The sequence below is a fragment of the Nymphalis io genome, chromosome 3 (assembly GCF_905147045.1).
Source record: "Nymphalis io chromosome 3, ilAglIoxx1.1, whole genome shotgun sequence".
Classification (NCBI taxonomy): domain Eukaryota; kingdom Metazoa; phylum Arthropoda; class Insecta; order Lepidoptera; family Nymphalidae; genus Nymphalis; species Nymphalis io.
The window spans coordinates 13,547,928-13,564,203 of NC_065890.1; the positions used below are offsets into that span (position 1 = coordinate 13,547,928).

The 16,276-nt window shown below is 38.8% G+C and overlaps 1 protein-coding gene across 2 annotated transcripts; it reads right to left on the bottom strand.

Moving 5' to 3' along the window:
* Nucleotides 1–1,269: 1,269 nt before the first annotated feature.
* Nucleotides 1,270–15,735, bottom strand: LOC126781209 (protein abrupt). Of its 2 annotated transcripts, none has more exons than XM_050506076.1 (14): nt 15,650–15,735; nt 14,588–14,815; nt 11,170–11,312; nt 10,687–10,802; nt 10,455–10,596; nt 9,995–10,185; nt 8,393–8,525; nt 7,574–7,733; nt 7,456–7,500; nt 3,559–3,700; nt 3,279–3,416; nt 2,954–3,147; nt 2,687–2,872; nt 1,270–2,603 (listed from the first exon to the last, which is right to left on the bottom strand). In XM_050506076.1, the coding sequence occupies exons 2-14, from the start codon at nt 14,601–14,603 to the stop codon at nt 2,191–2,193; spliced, it is 2,019 nt and encodes a 672-aa protein (XP_050362033.1). In that variant the 5' UTR covers nt 14,604–14,815; nt 15,650–15,735; the 3' UTR covers nt 1,270–2,190. The 2 variants fall into 2 exon arrangements, with proteins under 2 accessions (XP_050362033.1, XP_050362032.1); XM_050506075.1 differs by having other exon boundaries at nt 11,170–11,327.
* Nucleotides 15,736–16,276: the final 541 nt, after the last annotated feature.

Consider the following 16,276-nt stretch of genomic DNA (forward strand, 5'->3'; position numbering starts at 1 on the left):
TTATAAGTATAATCAACAACGTCGAGATGTTATTTGAAGTTACATCGAATGGTGTTGAGCTTACAACGACAAAACAGAATTTTCCAGCGACAGGCTCAAAACGTTTAACCATGTATATGTTTATAATTTACTCATAAAATAGCCTCATTTTATAAAAACATTACATCTTCGATGTAACTTCAGTAACGTCTCTTATATTTAAAACTGTGGTATGCAAAATTGTGTTCTGAAAAAATATATATTTCTTAATCACAATCTGGTAACTGACTATTGTAAAGTGTACCGTGCTTCAACATCTATTTATCTGCGTATTATCTAAATGAAGAAGTCAATCTTCTATAACGTAATGAGAAAAATAAGCACACTTCTCTCTAAACAATCAAAACTTATTTACAGTCAAAAATAATAATTACTTACTATGGCAACACCGTTAACTGTCAACAAGGTTATTGTTTATTCAAACCAAACTGACGATACCCGTCAAATCTCACTAACACACTAAAAATAATATTCAATCAACCCGTACTCTTAAACTTACGAATTAGTCACAGTCCGCCCACTGACACGTGACAACGACGCCACGGCTCAGTGCTGCGAATCGTATAACTCAAAAAGGTAATATTTATCTCACATTAAAATAAAGATTAAATGCTTCACCTAACGCTCTAAATTCTTAAATAAAGTGAATTCTAATGTATCGGGAAGTAAATATTTTTGCGACTCACTTACATATAATCTTACAATATACTAAATAACTATAACATTGTACTCTAAAAAATATGTATAATTATCGAAGGCTAATTATGAGATTGTAATCACAGTAATTGTTATCCAAGTAACGAGCCCTCATCATTACTAAAGAATAAAACATTCCACCGTTTCTTCGTGCGGTCGGTCTGCCCGCGACCCAACACAATCCGTAACTATAACTTACATATATACACGTACTCGAAGGCAACATCAAGGTATACTTTATTTATTGCTTTTGTTACTATTTGTTTATCATTATGTACTTTACATATCACCACATCTTTATATACAATGCATCGTTTTAAGGTCGAATTTGAACATTTATTTTACGAAACGAGAATCGCAATCAGAATATATGTACTTACCCTTTGAAATTATACACAGTCTCGAGGCAGTAGATGTTTGAATATAAATTCTCGTAATGTCTTAAACAATGACATTATCGTTCTTTCAATACGATATAAAAATCGGCGATTCTTTTTACGCTCATCGATAAATATTTATTAAGTTTTTAAGCTCTGTTATTTTTGTTCGTATACAAAGATATTTTGTTTCTTTTTTTTTTTTAATTTTCCTAAATATAGGTGCATTTTTCGTATAAGGTAACATACAACTCGCTACGGTCGTGACAGACAGTCTAATCTTCGTCTAGTGAGTGCGTTTTCTATAAAAATAAAACGGTACAGATATAACCTACGGGCAGCGCTAACAACCATCTAATGACTTGCTATATATTTTACCTACGGTATACTCTATGTAGTATATATAAATGCAATCTGCAAAACGCATAAAACAACAGTTATTATATCTATAAATTGTATAAAATATTAAATAAAATCTATTGAAGTGAGGTAGATGGATGGAATTTCACAATTTGTGTGGATATTTTTTTAAAATTTATAACGTCGCCTTATTGGCCCGAATGTTGAGGTAGTTGGATGGAATTACTATGTAAGAGGCCCTCGGCGAAGGGACCTTACACATAAGTTAAGTTACTACTCACTAGTTATTTACTACTAAACAATCTCACAAGTGACGAGTCGACGATATATCTAATGTGTACGCGGGTCTCGCTAGTCGGCGTCGGCTTTGTGGCACGGTTCTGGCGAACTTCCTAATGTCTAACACCATGTAACTACTGGCCGTCGACGTGAACGGTTGATCGGCGTTCTCCTTTACTTTAAATGTCAAATTTCTTTAACCCTTTCCGTTAAAACTATCTGCGAGTTGCGACCGATACTGGTCAACCCGACCCTTAAAGTTAAATTTACATACATCGGTCAATGGCACCAACGATATTCCACGGGTCAACGATAAAACCGTTTAAAATGAATCAGCTAACGACGTAACATAACACTCAAGCACCTTTTCGTAACTCATCAACAAAACACTGTCGGAACAGTTTCACTCGCATACTAATTCGAGAACGTGGACGTCATTTCATGACGACGCGGTCTTGTTGTTCTCGTCCTCGGAGTAGTCCCCGTCGTCGTGGCCACTGGTCTCGTGGTCCGCCTCGGAGCTGTTCACACGGTTCATGTCGTCGTCGTTGTAGCCCTTGTAGTACTCCTTGTTCATGTCCTTGTCCATCTCCTGCTTGTCAATCTCAGCTTCGCTGATGCTGTCGCTCCTTTGTCTCTCTTTGCCTAGGTCTAAGGGTTCCTCGGTGTCGCGCATGATGTCTGGCTTGCTCATGTTTTCCGTGTATTGCCGCTGCATCTGCTTCAGGAAGCGCTGGTGTGCCAGTGTCGTAGGGGGAGGTGGAAGTGATCCCATTTGTGGAGAGGGCTCATCGTAAGTTTTCCTGTCCATGTGCATAGCGTTCATTTGGGCTAATTTAGCGGCGTTCATACCTGAAAGTGAGCATGTGTAATTTAATGTTCTTTAAAGTTTCGATACATTAAATATTCTCCAAAAAGTGGAAGCAAACACTTACCAAAAACGTTTTCCCCAATGTACTGGAGGTAGGTGTCCAATATTGCCGACCCGCCCCCGAACCCCGGCGGGTAGTCGTCGTGTTTCATCCCCGAGAGACCGTGGGGTAGATTCTCAACCGCCTTCGCCGTCACCGCTCGCACTGCCGGAACTTTAGTGATCGTCGTATTCGTTAAATTGTTTATATCTGAAAACGTAGAATTCCGTTCAGCCATCGATTTCGAAAGCGAGTAACATAGTGACTTAGCTAGATAGAAAGGCTACTTACGCGGCGGCGAGACGGGCAGCGAGTCCTGGTACTTGGACTGGCTGAGGTCGTCGTCGTGGTCGCCGCACAGCGAGCTGGTCTCGGAGGCGGCGGACTTGGCGTCCAGCTTCATGTCGGCGCGGCGCGGGCCCGTGGGCGAGGCGCGCGCGCGCAGCTGCTCCGCCGACACCTTCACGCCCGCCTTGGCCAGCAGTCTGCGGACACGCCACGCTCTGGACTTGCGGACCACCTCCGAGCCGGAGGCGACTCGCTATTCGCACGAGTCGAAGTTTGCAATTTTTGACGAATTTATCACAATTAGTCCATCGTCAGAAGTCGTACTCACTGGCTTGCGAGTTCCGGGTCGAAGCGTGTGGGCATCTGCAGCACCGGGAGGTCTTTGGTGGAGATGCCGCGATGCTGTCGCGACATGTGCGAGTGCAGCGAGTTGCGGGACTTGGCCACCGTACCGCACAGCACGCAGCTGGGGAGGCAGATAGCGTGTTAGTGTTAGATAATGTGGAAGCGATGGGCGTTTGAAGAACGAGTACGAGTTATTGGAATGATCGAGAACGAATTAAATCTTAAATAACTATGTTAAATTTACTAACTGTTCAAAAGCTTACCGGTATCCAGGACACACAGTATGTTTATCTTCGAGATGAGTTCTCAGAGTGTGCGCCGATCGATAGATCTTCCCACATTTTGGACAGGGCCTCGGGTCGGTGGCCCTCACGCGCAGCAGGTCTTGAGTTCGACGGCAACCTCCTGATAATATAGAATAGAAATGTTATATACTTATAAATGGTACCGAATTAAAATGCAATGGCTCGGAATGATATTATCTTACCTGATTATTTATCAAATGAAATAAATAAGAGTTAGTAAGTTTTCAAAACCCAGATCCCGCCCACCGTGATCTTATAACTAAATTTAAATAAAAATGCAATATTTCTACTTCGTAGTTTTATTGTTTATGTTTCATATAAGCAGACAATATTTCTTCGGGTAAAAATTAAATTATTACGTATATATCGTTATCACTAAGACAATCGCTACTAGAATCGTTTACTCACATTGAACATTTGGTTATTGAAATGACTAATTACATTGTTGTACGCTTAGAAATATTTTATAATATAAAGATATACGACATTGCCTCACAGGCGTCAGGAACAATTTTAACTACTCGCTAAATTTTACCAATATTATTTTAATCGTCTTGGAGATCTATGTTCGAGTTCCTATCGCATATATTTTGTAGGCGTACGGTGGCACACACGTGGCCATAGCATTCGACCGTTGTATACACTAGCAGTCTTTACACAGTACATTATTGCATATATATTTTATTTGTCCGTTACATTTATATTTCGTGTATATATCAAGTATATTTCTATTAAAAATGAAAAAAGAAAAAACAAAAAATATATTGTACAAAACAATAAATGTATTGAAAAAAAAACAGATAAAATCAAAAGTATTGTCAATTACTTATTTCAGATTAATTATAGGATTACTGTATCTAAAAATAATATGTTATCGTTAAAAAATGCTGTTACGAACTTATTACAATAGTAACAATTACCGTTGGAAATGAAGTTTGTTTGTGTGCGTTTGACTTTGACATAGACTATATTTTTAATTTACGCCAACTTAGGCCTGGTACTCTAGCTAAATTTTATATTGTAAAAATATATATATTAAATTTTATTGTTTGGTGTATTTTCTTTATAGCATTTTTGTATGAAAATATATGCGAACGGAATATGAATTTTATATACAATTACAATAAATCCCTCGTGTTATTTATTCTCATACGTTCTACTATGACTAGATATGTTTTTGATTGTGCTCTGTGCCTACAGGGCTCTAAACGAACATCTTTTAAAAAATAAAGCCTATCACTTGTGAACATATTAACTATTGCGTTTAAAGGCATTCGATTTCATTAAAATCTATTTCGTATTGTCTTATCTATGGTCGAAAATATGCATAGAGTAGAGCACGGTACAAACACTTCAGTTTTTCTAGGCACTTCGTAAACCTGCAACCACTAAAAAACTATAATAATATTTATAAAATGATTTATATTAGTGACAATTATTAGCCAAAATTATTCTCCATTTCTAGTACTAATTTAGAAGTTTTTGTACCGAACTCTGCTATGAACCGAAGATGGGTTCGAAAGGTCCTGATTATTACATAAAAATATCAAAAGTGTTAGTTAAATATCAAATAAAAAATAGAACAAATTGTGCGTTCATATTGAACAATTATATATAATCTGTGAAGTATTTTAAATTAATAAAATAATCTCACAGTAATACCAGGACATAACTAGGAACATAACGACAGACAAAACACAAACCAACAAGAAGTAATAGCAACAATGGAAGTTAGACACATTCCTGAAAGATACAGAATGGTCTTCTCACTTAGTTGCATATCGTAATCTATATTATCAATGGCACCAATCATCACAAGTCATAATGCGCTTTAAAAAACTAACGCTCAGAACATCTGTAGCTAAATGCTCTCGATGCAAAAAATCGAATGACATCTCTGTAATATACCAGCCCTATATATATATGGCCCTTGTCTTTGATGACATCGGTCGCAAATCGCTACAGCATCTCCCGAGATATACATATACTTAAATAATATCAGTCTATAACTACTACAAAAATAATTTTCAGTCGATTTACCCTACCGGTTTATACATCGTTTACGTACGAACATATTTAATGCTGAATATGAAAATGCATCGTGGAGATCATCGTTTTCTGGGTTCCTCAGTAACATATAAAAAGCCCCACTCGTAGTTTCGATTCACAGCCGTTTTAGCAAGTTTTGCCGAATAACGAACAAGTCCCCCCTTCGTCCCACCGCCCGCGTCACGGACGTTAGTTCGCCCAGCCGCAGCTCCATTTCAACGTTTTCATCTTCTCCCACTGGCGGCGATGCTTAATCCTCATGTGGTTGCGGACCGAGTTAGGATGCGCGAAGTATCTCGCACAGGACGCGACGGGGCACACGGGGCTGTCCCGGGGGTAGTGCGCTTCCAGGTGTCGCCGCGCCAACGCCAGCGACTCCAGGCTCACGAAGCACAGCGGACACTGCAGACGTGCACTCTTGCAGTCGCCCGTCTCGAGGTACTTTAGCAACTCGCTCCCCGCCTCCCTCCCCTCGACGTATTCGCCTATCGCCGGCTTTGCCAACGCGTCCCGCGCCGCGGCATCTGCAATGCCGACAGCACTAAATTACTCAACGTCGAGTACGGTTGGCAAATCCGACGATCGGCCCTACTACCCGACGACGTTCACGATAAACGGTCTAAAAATATTACGTTATATCAAATATAGTATATCGGTAAAGTTCGGTCCGCGGTCCCTACGGCGGGTCATTGGCACGAGACGGGCCCTCGCTACCACCAGACGGCAGACGGGGGCCCGGGGGGCGGGGCCCCGAGGGGCACAGACCCCGGAGGCGCGGGGGGCGCGCGCCGACTCTAGGAGTTCTGTCGCTGGCGGATGCCGTGCGCTTGCAGCTGGTGGTTGATGAGATAATGCTTCGTTTTGCACTTCTTGCCGCAGTGCTGGCAGGGGAACCACTGGTCGCGGTCGGTCTGCGAGTGCACATTGAGCATATGCTGGCGCAGGTTGGAGGTGGAGGAGTAGACGCGGCCGCAGAGCGGACACTGCGGCCGGTAGCCCATCGCCGCCCCGCCCGCGAGAGCCGCCCCTGTAACACAGAGGCGGCGGTTAGAACAGTCCGCGACGCGGTCGCTTAAGCGCTACTGTGAGTGTATCGGTCGGGCTCCGCGGACGGGGCGGGCTCGCGCCTCCTCTGCTTGACGCCGTGTATGGAGTTCATGTGTATCTGCATGTACTGGCGCGTCTTGAAGCCCTTGCCGCAGACGGGGCACGAGTGCGAGAGGTCGCGCGCCGCGTGCACGTTGAGGATGTGCTGCTTGAGGTTGCTGTTGTTGCTGTACAGCTTGCCGCACTCGGGGCACGCGGGCTTGCCGGGCTCACCGTTAGCGAGGCCGGCGCCGAAGTAGCGCTCGTCCTTGGCGCCCGCCGCCTCGCCCGCCCAGCTCGCTCCTGGGGCAGACGACTCCCGTCAGTTCCGAGCTCCGTACGTCCGCGGTGCGATACGATACGATACGACACGATACGGCACGGCACGACACGGGTCGCCGATAGACTTCCATTGTTGCTATCTTTTATCGATTCTCGATTTTGGAAATAGTTCGTGCCTGACGGTTCGGTTTAGTGATAGAGATAGAGATCGATCGGTCGCATTTTGGTCATTCGATTGTTAGTGTTATTGAAAACGTGCGATACGTGACTCAGTAATGAACGATTAATGACGACGATAGTTTTTGAATTATAAATCATTAACGTTATTGCGTTTCGAATTATTTCTTTTGTCGAATCTAATTATATCGATCGATAAACGATTAATGTCGCTACTGAGTCACGTAATGAGAATGTTAGTGCATAAAGATATGTACTCACCGAAATTATCTGGTATTCCTGACGGACCTGGGAGTCCCGGAAATCCTGTAATATTAAATATAAACTTAAACTTGTGTCGATTATTCGAGCGAAGATACTACGCTTGCGGCTTACGAACCTGGTAAATTTAGAAGTCCGGGAAAGTTGTGGGGGAGAGCTCCGTTAGTGTTGGCCATGGTCGCCGGGTCGTCGTAGTCCACTGGTTCTTGTTTGGCTCTGTTTTCTCCTTCTGTGTCGCTTGCGCCGGCGTCCGAAGATGACTCTTCACCATCTCCCGACTATAAAAGGTAATAAATTAGGTGTGTTTTAACCGTTCAACTGTAGTTCGATTATTAATATTTGCTACTATACTGACCTATTTAAGTTATTAAGAAAAAATGTCTACTATATACAAAAACAAAATAACAAAGACGTATTTAAAAAAAATACAGCAAATTTTAAAGTTTCGGTGGACCTATTTTTATGTGCTAAATTTGTGAATCATGTGCTAAATTTGTTATTATAATTCATGTCGTGCTTGACGGTGAAGGAAATCATCGTGAGGAAACCTGCATGTGTCGAATTTCACTGAAATTGTGCCACATGTGTATTCCACCAATCCGCATTGGAGCAGCGTGGTGGAATAAGCTCCAAACCTTCTCTTCAAAAAATGAAGAGGAGGCCTTAGCCCAGCAGTGGGACATTCACAGGCTGTTACTGTTATATTGTTGTTGTACCTATTACCGTAGTGTACAACCAAATAATAGGTACCTAGCTAATAGGTATACATTTTTAATCAAACTATTCAATTAACTTTGATAAATTATATACTGAAATACTTTAAAGATAAAAACCATTATTAGTTTCATATTTTATTTTTTTAACTCTGTCCTTAAATTTGCCTCAAATAGAAAATACATTGCACGTTTGTGTTGACGAAAGGATTATGTAATCTTACCAAATTGTTGGAGACTCCGGAGAGGTGTGGATTATGTACGGTTTCCAAGGCTTGGCTGAAGAGAGCTAGTTCGTGTCCGTTAGTACCGAGACGCTCGGGACTCGCGCCCTGCGCCGCCAGCAGCTGTTCCGTCCTACACCAGTAAAGGGAATCTCTTATAAGCATCGAACATCACTGAATCGCTTACTATGAACAAATAGTGAACTCCTTATGTGAGTGAAGTCGCGAACGATCAAGCAATACTAATCAATTGAAAAGCGTTCTTAATGGCTAATTCTATTGTACAATTTGTACTCCGTTATTAGAACTAACGCCAGCTTAAAAAACTTCCCTTTTAAACACCATAACGTAAAAAAGAGAAACCAAATTTTTAAAACCTGAAATACTATTGTGTAAGACTGCCTTTTCTGAAACGAACTCGTTTCGTATCTCACTCCTGAAATTTTGACTTCGGTGATATGCTATTTCGAGGCTTGTATCGTTTATATTTTAATTATTATAGGCAATGTCAGATATCAATTTTTTAAAGATTGTGTTCTGCGGTGAGTTTCGAGTTGTTTTTTTTTTCTTTTCTGGCGTTTATCTTCGCTATTTGAGCACAAAATATTCTGCCAATGTCAGGTATAAAATAGATGACACATATGATATGAGCTTATTCGGTTTCTAATTTTGAATCGTTTTCAGAGAATAGTTCTACTGTCAAATTAATTTACTTCAGACATCTTGACACTGTCTTGACAAGTGAATCGACACAAAAAATAGAGACGAAGTTTTAATGCGTATATATAACTGATAGCGTTATTAGATTGCAATCCTAATTCTTTTCTAAAATCGTTGTTTATTGAGATCCAGATATATGATGACAGTATGGTTTATCATACAATTTGAACGATGAGCTCATGAGTATACATATGGAGAGGGGAGTATACATACAATTAGATAAAAGTTTGTTTTTTACTCTCTATTAAAGGAAAAATAATTCTCAAGTCTATCCTATATAGTAAAGGCTATTCATATTTATTAATAACTCCTTTAACAAGTTCCATATATAACATTATCATATATTTTAGTTCATTACCGATTAGTGAATCAGCGAGACAATTCTCACGTGAGCCATTATAGGCCATGCCTAAATTCAGAAAATCATGGCATTTAATGCTACAATATGGAAATGGCAATTTGAATTCGCATTTCTATTCTGTACATGGTCTTCTGCAATTACTGTACCGTTTTGATGACGGCATTTTTTTTGGTAAAAACAATCAGAATTTACATATTCTTTATGGTGATACATTCCTTTAAACATTTCAAAGATTTTATCGATACTCGTATATCTTCTATAACCAAACGTTTCACTACATCGCCTCCCTGATATTTACAATTTAATATAGTTTTTTTAAGTACAGTTAAATTCAGTGCCCATATTTAATAAATGAAGTAGAAGTATTTTAAGGCACTGTCGACGTCGTCATCAATATAACGATGAGTAACTCGAGATCGAGATCGAGAGATCGAGAACATTCCTCTAGCACTAGACTAGCCGCACGTCCGGCGGTGTTGCATAGGGAGGCGGGTGGGTGTGAGTAATTCAGTGGTAGCAACCTGGTCTTCATCTGCGCCTGGTAGAGGTCGGACGAGCGCGCGCGCTTGGGCGGCGGCGTGCAGGGCGCGTCGTCCGCGCGCCGCGCGCGCCGCCCCTCGCGCGCCGCGCCCTCCCTCCCCTCGCGCCCCTCCCGCCCCTCCCGCCCCTCGCGCGAGCCGCCGCTGCCCGTCTCCGTCCACGACGACGCGGACTGCGGGCACACGGCACGTGAGCGAAATGCGTGACGATTGGAATTATGAAGTTTGGGCGGATCTTTGATACTATTTTTTATTGATATATATGTTGAATATTATATTAATTATTACACTTATTTTAATCATTAATTATTCGAAATGTTTGCGATACTACGTCGTAACGTGAGGAAAAATGTGTTTGAGTGATTTGTTTTTTTTTCATTCAATTAAATAACCAAATTTATGAAACGAAGCTATTTTTATAATAAGTAGCTCTTATTCCTACCGGAGATGCCTTTTGATCGAGTGTAGCTAACGGCGCCGGAGGAGGAACGTCGGTCAACCCTCGGACTTGTAAAAGTTGAGCGGCTCTTAGGAACTCTTTTAATTGCTCTTGTCCAATATGAACTTCACCCTGATACATGAACCTGTAATACATACAATTATGCAATTTGTGTTATATTTAATAGACAATTTATCTGCATAGTTATTTTATGTTTTGTAACTCTTAACTCTACCTTAATAAACTCTCCATATCTTTGTCGTGAACATCCCGTAGAATAACTATCGGATGCTGGCACGGATTAGCCTTAAGTAATCTTCTGAAATACGGACTGCAGGCTGATAGCACCACCTATGGACAACATGACCTCTGTGATAACGAAAATCTATATTATAATTGCAAGGTATGTCACATATCTTAATTTATAACTTTGTTCATAGATGCTTATTAATAGACGTGTAGACGTGTCTCGATTTACTCGTCGACTCAAGCATAATACTGTTAACATTCCTATATATTCCTCATTTTTATGACCGTCTGAAATCATTAGAGTATACATTTTAAAGTATTTCATTGAAAATATATTGTACAAATAGATTTATTCATAAGAAAATGAGCGAATCGGGTTTGAACTTAGAAATGATCTTAAAGTTATGTATCAACTATAACCATAACACGTCCAAATAGTTTTCTTTAGTTTAAATTGTTGTAACAGTACCTTATGTGCGGTAAACGTAGCGCCGGCGCAGGCTAGCGTGACGTCAACGAAATCCTCCTCATCTCGGAGCCGTCGGAAGGACGACACCATGGCCGAGTGGAAGTCGTTCCACCGCAGTGAATACTGCTGCTCGCCCGCGGCGCCTGCGTGCAACCGAGCTGTTAGACGCCCGTGTTAATGTACAGACATCGATAAGTATTATATGATTACAAATATCTTATAAATTATACAAAATGATAATTTCAAAGATTTTTTCGATAATTTTTATTTTAAAGTTTTTAAAATTTCAAATCGTAATCTTAAATTGGAATTAATTCAAAATTTTTTTACAATAGAGTGGGTACCTCATAAAAGTACCTAGATATGTTTCGTTAATTGTAGGTGCCTAATAATAAAATATATATGACCAACAAAATACTTATATCTAATTGGAATATTATTCAATTTAGTTATTTTGTGAATTTGTAAGATAAAACCTAAAATTAAACCAAATGTACATATCTATGTTAAAAAAATAAAGTAAAAAAAAACAATTACAAAACCTAACATTAAACTGATTCTAAACAAAATCTAAATAACAAATAATAAATTTCGAACGAAAATATTTTTAAATACCAAACAGAGTGAAAAATAAGTAAATAATTAGAAGATTTAATTTTATTATTAAACCATAAATTGTTAAGATGTTTTGTTTATTTGTCGCTTGGGAAATGTCGCGGAAAAATTATGAATATATTTTATTTAATCTGTTGTATTTCAATGTGACCTTTACATTTACACCGATGTACTTCGTTGACCTTTCAAAGAGTTTAAATCAAGAGCTCATGCGAAATTTCAGAAAAAAAATCGGGGCAGTTTTGAAATTGAAATCGCGTCAAATATAAATTATTTATACGCAGTTTGAATAATTTTTCAGGTAACACGTTAGATTGGTAGTTTAAAAAATATATAAGTAGGTATATCTATTAAAAATATTTTTATATTATAGGTATGCATTATTTTAGATACCTAAATATAAGTAAATATTGTTAATGGTTATGATTGAAACGAAGGCACGTTTTGTATGAGAATTTACGTTTGATTTGTTTCTAAGATTAAATATTACTCATCTTTCAGGTTTTCATCTACACAGCCCTTAAACGAATTTAAAAAAGGAACTATAACATATTTAAAAAGAAAATCATCATCATCAATCATGTTAATTCCATGTAATGTTTTATAATCATAAAAGTAAATTAGTATAAATAAAATCTAATAAGGTGTTGCATCCATACTTTTATGGCATTGCAAGTCCGACTTCAAGCAAATACAAACTATGACAAATTAAATTACACGCGTCCCTCACGTAGGATTATTGACGATATATTTTTATAGGAGAATATATAGGCATATAGCTATTTTAAAGTATCTAAGCCATTTTGTTAAGCCTATATTCTATCTATCTAATACTTTCTTCACATAATTATCGTAATTAAACTCATATATCAGCAAAAATAACCATATAGCCACACGTTTTAACCTTTGTGCCTTATATTTCTTCCAATGTCATTACATCTTATTTCTATTTTAACCAATCACAAACCATCTCGATCGAATTAATAGCTTTTCATAATTTATCTTATTATTAAAAAAAACTTCTGTTTTAAGTCTTTAAATAAAAAGGTTTTCATTCCCTAGAGTTTTAATTAAAATATTTTGGTATAGGTTATACCTACTACCAATATATTTTAAAGCGAATTATTTAGTGCATACATAAAAATTAACAGCTTTTATTAAAAGTGTTTAATTGTACAAACATTAAAGTGTGAATGCGCTCAAGTCTGCCTCCCTCGACCCCGCGACGAGTCTGTCGAATTGTGACCTCTTTGCTACTCATTGACCCCTCGCAATAGAATATTTATATCAAGATAATTAAATAAAAAAAAATACATTTACTCTATCATATACGATACATTTACGATATCATAGTTAGTAGGTAGGAATCTATCTCCTTAAATTATTTGAATGTCCTTTTTGTAATATATTACCGTAATTATACTAATTAGGGAGCTATTTGGGAAGTTTATATTTTATAAAATGTTAAAGCGTTATTGCGTACAGAACAATTCTATAATATCTATATATGAAAAATAAAATCGATTACTGTTCGATTCTAATCGAATAAATCTTCGATTCGAATTCAGAGGCGGAAAAGAAACGATAAAGAAAATACGTTTAAAGAATAAAAAAAGAATATCGCAATTCGAAATCTTGAAATAAAAGCGTTGTCATTAAACGACTGCCTCCCTCGTCCTGGGGGATCATCCCAGGATCTCGGGGGAGTGATGGGTGGCGGTGGGGGTTGAATATCAACGAACTCATGTACCGTACGAGAGACTGGACGCTTACGATCCTCATATAGATTCTGTTGGTAAACAATTGCGTATCGCGTACAAATATTGTATGGTATTTCTATTTATGATTTCATTCTGCCGAATTGCTTATAACTTTTATAATAATAGGTATATATTGTTAAATATTTTTAATTTGAATTCAGTTTAACTATAAGCTTATGTAGTAGATATACATTGTGTTTTTATAGGATATACATTTTTAAATAGAATTTGTGTTATTATTTTGGCAAATGCTAAGTATCTACGTACTTTTGAGGAAATATTAAGAAAAATAGAAAAAAAAATCACATATTTATATTTATTTAAGTTTTTAACATAATATATATGATTTATATTTTAAATTTTTAAATCAATTTCTATTCTTAATTTTAAATTGTAAACCTAATGATATATCTATATTATTAGCTTAAAAAGGCATTTATTTAAAGATTTCGGAGTTGTTTTCTATGTCACAAGTATCAATGTAATTTTCTAAATTAGTATTACATTAAATTAAAGCCGAGATGGCCTAGTAAGCCGAGATGGCCTAGTGGTAAGAACGCGTGAATCTTAACCGATGATCGCGGGTTCAAACCCGGGCAAGCACCACTAAATTTTCATGTGCTTAATTAGTATTTATAATTCATCTCGTGCTTAACGGTGAAGGAAAACATCGTGAGGAAACCTGCATGTGTCTATTTTCATTGAAATTCTGCCACATGTGTATTCTACCAACCCGCATTGGAGCAGCGTGGTGGAATAAGCTCCAAACCTTCTCCTCAAAAGGGAGAGGAGGCCTTAGCCCAGCAGTGGGACATTAACAGGCTGTTACTGTTACTGTTACTGTACTGTAAATTTGATTTTCTAACATAAAGTACTTGTATAAAAAATCCATTAGGTACCGTGTGTTACCACAGTGTAATGGATTAAAAAAAAAACGATTTCATAACAATGTAACATCATCGTCTGCGTATTTATTGCTTATGAAATATTTGTAGTAGTTGTAGTAGTAAACACATTGATTAATGACGTGAGACGATACTCACCGGTCTCGGTAGCCATGGCCGGCTGTTCGGAGGGCGGCACGGTGTCGGGGCGTGCGCGCGCGCTAAACAGATCTCCCGCGCATTCCAAACGACTTCCTAGCGCCGCCACTTTAGCGATTGTCACTTCTGCCGATTTTTATTCTATGCCCGTATGCGTGTGTGAGTTCGCAAGGCTCACCCTTGTTTGTATTTTATTGTAAAGCTTTGAGTATTGTTTGTTTTGGATTGCTGAAAATAATTTTTCGTTTTAACTATCTTATTTTTTAGGAACTTTACTTTGCTTGTTTTTTTTGTGCGGGGTGAGAAACGGTGGTTTTATTTTAATTTTTCATACGATTTCCTTATATCCATAATATATGCACTTTGATAATAATTTTATTATATATTTTTTTCTAAATATAAAATACAGACACAAAACACAACGAATGAAGTATTTATTATCTAATATTTAACAAAAGATATGCGAAATACAGTACGTAAAAGTATTATAATTAAATCAAAACAGAACAAATGCACTCAATTGCATAACGCAACGAAATTTTTAACAATAAAAGCAAGCTACATAGTCTCCGTGACTGTCTAATTGTTGAGTAATTAATGATTGCCGAGTTTTATAGTCAATTAATAAATAATTATGTCATATTAATTACTATTAAAGATCGTACGCGTTCCGAAAAAGCCAAATAACACAAACGTCCGAGTACGTCGACGTCCACGTGACGGAGACGAAAATGAAAACTCGATTAACACATAACACGCACTCGAACACTTCAGCGCAAAAATCGAGGTATGGGGCAATTACGACCGCGTTGATCACGAGGGGTGTTAATTTAGGGACCGGTGCAACGATCGATGGCGCGCCCTGCATCGCCACAATAAGGGAGGAGCGGGCAGATAGAAATCAATACGATGTCCATCATCGCTTGCACCCTCCCCTCGGTCCGTACCGCCTGCGCTTTGCACCCGGGAAATGCATTTTCCGCGATACTACCGCTTTTCACCCCGCACGCGTTCCGGTTATAATTTACATCGGAGCGATCGGACGTATTAAAAAATTCGTACAATTTTTCTTCCGGCGACGTCCGATAATGAATGCACCTCGCTGTTTATGTTTGCGAGTTGAGAACGCGCGTGCTATCGGTTGCGCGTCACGCGGGCGACTGTCGCCCCGCCACTCGGCCGAGAATAAACAGCGGGGGTGAGCGTGCGGGGGTCGCGGGGGGCGGGGCGGTGCAGCCTGCACGCCCACAGGCCGGCCCGCGAGTGCGGCCGCGCCGGGCAGCGGGCAGCGGGTAGCGGATGGCGTCACGACGAGCAGCGATACTTGCATGAAAAGCGCGACGCGGCAGCGTAGTGTTGAATGTGTCAGCACTGAGACGCACTGACGCGGAGATGAAAAGCGTTCAGCGTTACAGTTTATGAAAGCTTTTTTAGTATGCGTTAAGAGAAGAGCGCTGCGTTTCGATTCATATTTTCATTCTTATAAGAATTTTCAAGCATTTAAAAGTTGTTAATCTTATTTTGCGTAATGGACGCCTCGAAAGTTAGAGATTAAGTTGATATTTAACTAAAACGTTTCTAAACTCTGCTTTAAGCTAATATTAACGCTTGAAAATTAATGTTTGTAGTTGTTATTATCACAGTCGTGGAAATATTATACAATCAAGCTTAAAATGGTAATCCTTTTTC

Bases quoted from the DNA above. Each gene is read 5' to 3' on its own strand.
- LOC126781209 (XM_050506075.1), bottom strand. The intron at 7,501-7,573 runs GTTCGTAAGCCG...TTAATATTACAG, and splicing joins CGGACTTCTAAATTTACCAG to GATTTCCGGGACTCCCAGGT. The intron at 3,701-7,455 runs GTGAGTACATAT...CTATATTATCAG, and splicing joins AGGAATACCAGATAATTTCG to GAGGTTGCCGTCGAACTCAA.